Source organism: Urtica dioica, chromosome 9 (genome assembly GCF_054948205.1).
Source record: "Urtica dioica subsp. dioica isolate 48M chromosome 9, U.dioica_male_clone48M_v1_H2, whole genome shotgun sequence".
In the NCBI taxonomy this organism is placed as follows: domain Eukaryota; kingdom Viridiplantae; phylum Streptophyta; class Magnoliopsida; order Rosales; family Urticaceae; genus Urtica; species Urtica dioica.
The window spans coordinates 19,876,734-19,880,882 of NC_142764.1; the positions used below are offsets into that span (position 1 = coordinate 19,876,734).

The window sequence follows — 4,149 nt, forward strand, 5'->3', positions numbered from 1 at the left end:
ATCTCTGAGCTCGGAAACTCGCATTTCTGTCGGAATAAGGGACGCGTCCTGTAGCATAAAGGAAGGGGGCGAGGGATCCAACGATCGCTAGAAACAGACGTGGTTTCCCCGTCCCCAATTCTCCATCTCGAGCCCCCAATAATGATCTCTTTACCCCAGCACAAGCTTCTCCAGATGTACGATCCCGTCGACCCACAGCTAGCGCTAAGCAAGTCTCCCCTCGGATAATAGCTCTGTTTAAAAACCCTTCCGACGAGGCTGTCAGGTCGTCTGATCAGGCTCCAAACACTCTTGGCCAGCAAGGCTTGATTAAAGATACCGATATCTCGAAACCCGAGACCACCGTCTGATTTATGTCTTGTGAGCTCAGACCATTTGCACCAGTGAATTTTCTTTCCCTGCCCCGCGTCTCCCCACCAGAAGCTAGCGATAGCTTTGTGGATTCCATCGATCAGGCCCTGCGGAAGCCGGAAGCAGCTTGCAACATAGCTCGGGATAGCCTGAAGAACCGCCTTGAAAACATCTTAATAATTAAATTTTGAGTTATTCACTTGACGTGTAAATTTTTATCCCTTAAAAATAAAAAAATAAAGGGAGTTTAGCTGTAAGATATAATCGAGTTTATCCAGACAAAAAGTACAGAGACATATCAGATCCTAAACCCACCGGAACTTCTCCACTGGAAATTAATCACACACCAATCATGAGAGGCATTAATTATTACTATTTACTGTCCGTAGCTTTCTCATCAGTCCTCGCCGGAGCCGAGAAGCCCACGGCGTTGTTCGTGTTCGGCGACTCGATATTCGACGCCGGAAACAACAACTACATCGACACTCAGTACAAAGGCAACATATCGCCTTACGGAGAAACCTTCTTCGGTCACCCAACCGGCAGATTTACCAACGGCCGTACCATTCCCGATTTCATCAGTTAAGTATTCATGTTTCAAGGTTTTGATAATAATTAGTTACAAACAATGTGATCAATTAGCGAATATGTTTTGTTCAGGCGAGCACGCGAAACTTCCATTGATTCCACCGTATCTACAGCCCGGTTTCACCGACTACTCTTCCGGGGCAAATTTCGCTTCCGGTGGGGCCGGAATTCTGCCCGAAACTCATCCGGGCCTGGTTTGATTATTTTATTCATAGCTTCCTTTTTTAAATCGTTCACCAATGGACCCAGTTTTATCAGTTTATTGTCCTTGCTGGTCATTTCATTTCAGGTGATAGATTTGAGAACTCAGGTGAGCAACTTCAAGAAGGTAGAGAAGCGATTGAGGCGGGAATTAGGCGGAGAAGAGGAAGCCAAGGCTTTCTTTTCCTCGGCTCTCTTCTTATTCAGCGTCGGAGGAAATGACTACTCTGTCGCCTTTGACCAAAACCCCTCTCTCTTTCGCTCGCGACGCTCCTTGGAGCCGTTTGTTGGCATGTTGATTGCCAATTTTACGAATGTTATACAAGTATGGAAAAAAAAAAAAATACTGTCTTAAAACCAATTGATAATGAGATCGTGACCTTTTGTTTTATAATTCAGGAGATATATGAAAAAGGAGGGAGGCGATTCGGGTTAGTAAACTTGTGGTCTATGGGCTGCGTTCCTGCGTGGAGAGCACGGAGAAATGGCTGCGCCGAAGAGCTTGTTGAAGCCGCGGAGCTACACAACAAAGCACTTTATCGCACCCTCCAAAACCTAGCTCGCCACCGGCTAGATGGTTTCAAGTACTCGATCCTCGACTTTTTCGCTTTTTTGAGCCAAAGATTGGACCATCCGTCAAAATACGGTAATTATTACAAGGAAGAAGAAGAAGAAGGAAAAAATGTGCTTTGATAGTTTCGGAGTATACATTTTTTTTTTATGTTTTTTTAATTTTATCCTCAAGGTTTCAAGGAAGGAAAGATGGCTTGTTGCGGTTCGGGCCCGTACAGGGGATATAAGACGTGTGGAAAGATTTCGGAGAGCTACGAGTTGTGCGAGGATCCGAGTGAGTTTCTCTATTTCGATTATGTTCATCCAACAGAGAAGGCCTATGGGCGATTGGCTGAGCTGTTTTGGGCCGGGAATTCTGACACGGTCTGGCCGTACAATCTCAAACAGCTCTTTGAAATCAGTAAGTAAGTGCTGACGATTCTTAGCAGTTACTAATTGACTGTTTTACATGATCAATATGGTCGATGTTGTTCACCATTCTTTCAACTCGTCCTTGTAATTCAGCGTTCTTGTGTGTTGTCGAGCTTTCGTTCCTTCTTAATTCATTTTTGTTATGATACAAACCGATCATGCTATCAAATTAAATAAATCAGGAGAATCCTAGTTGACTTCATTTACTTGACACATTGTTTGATAAATATCTTTCTGTTTTTTAATCATCGACCGGTAGTTAGGAATATAAATCGGCAATGATGAAACTCAAGGGCAGAGAAATGGAGCTTTCTATTCTCATCAGATTTTTACATCTTGACTAGATATCATTTAAAAAAATAATCAATATAGCTGTTTAAAGCTGTCATAAATCCATTATCTTGTTCATACGATAATATGCATATTATAACTATAGATCACATGGTATCATTGGTCATATAAAATGATATCGAAATCGGCTTTTGTTACACCATGGTTGACTAGTTCTTTCTGATCGACTATCATTTTGAAGTCTGATCACATGGTATCTAGAGAGCGCCGCGTTCCATGAGTATCTCATCTTTTAGAGGCTTCCTATGTCTTCCCTCTTCTTTGCACCTTATTATGATCTCAATTTGCTCTGCGCTTTACGTGAATATTGGTAAATAAATAGTGGTCCTATTACTTGTTGGCGGGGAGGTTTTGAACGCTAGTTCACAGGAGAAGCGGTCGGAGAAGAAGGCTTCTTATTTGAATTGATTTTCTTTATTGTTATATTTTTATTTAGTCTGTTTGTGTTTTGAGGACAGGTGAAGTGTTTTTGGTTCGAATCTCAAATATGTTCATATAAATTTCGATTCTCGGGGGTTTTTTTTTTTCTCGAGTTTCTTGTTTGATTGTTCATGTATTAATATGTGGAATTTTTACTGTTAGAATATTGACGGTAAACTGCCTATAATTTTATTTTTAAAACAGAGCTGTTTTGAATCACACCAAAATTAAACCAAGTTCATGTATTAAACCAAGTTGGACAGCATCTGTGAGTGGCAGAGCTAGAATTTGTACTCATGGGAAGTGTATATGATGAAAATTTAACAAATTTAAAAACTTCAGGAGTGTGTAGGAATATTATTTTTCGAGAGGGGGCAAATTGAAAAAAAAATTAATACAATTTTGAGTTAAAAATGTTAGGCAGCCAGTTTGTGTGTGTGTTGCGGAACGTTATAGAGCATGCACGTTACCAATTAACTGAAAAAATGAGAGTTATGAGATTTTAACAGCGAATCGTCAACGATCTCAGTATCAAAGCTTTACATGCAAAAGATTCCGAGACACACATAACATAAGAAGAGAGAAAAAGTGAGGCTGGGCTTTCAATATAATCTAGCATTATGTACATGACAAAAAAAAAAGACATACAATGCAAACAGTCAAATAACTAACTAGTGGTAATTTAACATCATTTTCAGAGTGGAGGTCGTGGGTTCAATCCTCATCCGATAGTAAATGCTTAAAAAAAACGACAAATAACTAGAGCAAGGCTACGACATAAAAATTTGAGGAATAATTGCACATTAAATGTAAATAGTACAAATGTAGAGTTTCTATTGCAAAAAAAAAAAATGTAAAGATTACAAAAAATATATTTAAAATAAGTTAATAATTTTTTATTGTAATTTGTAATTAAAAAATAACCATAAATATTTATTTTTGTTAAGAAAAGTAAAATAGTTAATGGCAATGAACATTAGTAAATAATTCATATGATTAATTTCTCCATCTAGACTACATATGTTATTGGCGGTGTATGTGATCTTTCCCGATTGATTGATTGAGATTCACGCCCAAAGAAAACAAATCAGAAAGAGAAAAGGTGCGCGCGTGCGTGTGAGATATAATTTTAAGTTTTGCCCTTTTTCTTTGGTATATGTGATCATATGATTTATGAGAATTGGTCGTAGAGGAATTTGAAGTCCGTCGTCGTTTACAGCATGTCGTTTTTTTAATGCAATGAACGACATCAAT

General features: G+C 39.0%; 1 protein-coding gene across 1 annotated transcript; it reads left to right on the top strand.

Moving 5' to 3' along the window:
* The first annotated feature begins 598 nt into the window (after positions 1-598).
* Positions 599-2,985, top strand: LOC149385601 (GDSL esterase/lipase 1-like). The gene is made up of 6 exons (XM_089627366.1): positions 599-932; positions 1,012-1,133; positions 1,229-1,465; positions 1,540-1,786; positions 1,886-2,113; positions 2,798-2,985. Exons 1-6 carry the CDS (start codon positions 704-706, stop codon positions 2,881-2,883), a joined length of 1,149 nt encoding a protein of 382 aa, XP_089483492.1. The 5' UTR covers positions 599-703; the 3' UTR covers positions 2,884-2,985.
* The last annotated feature ends 1,164 nt before the right edge of the window (positions 2,986-4,149 follow it).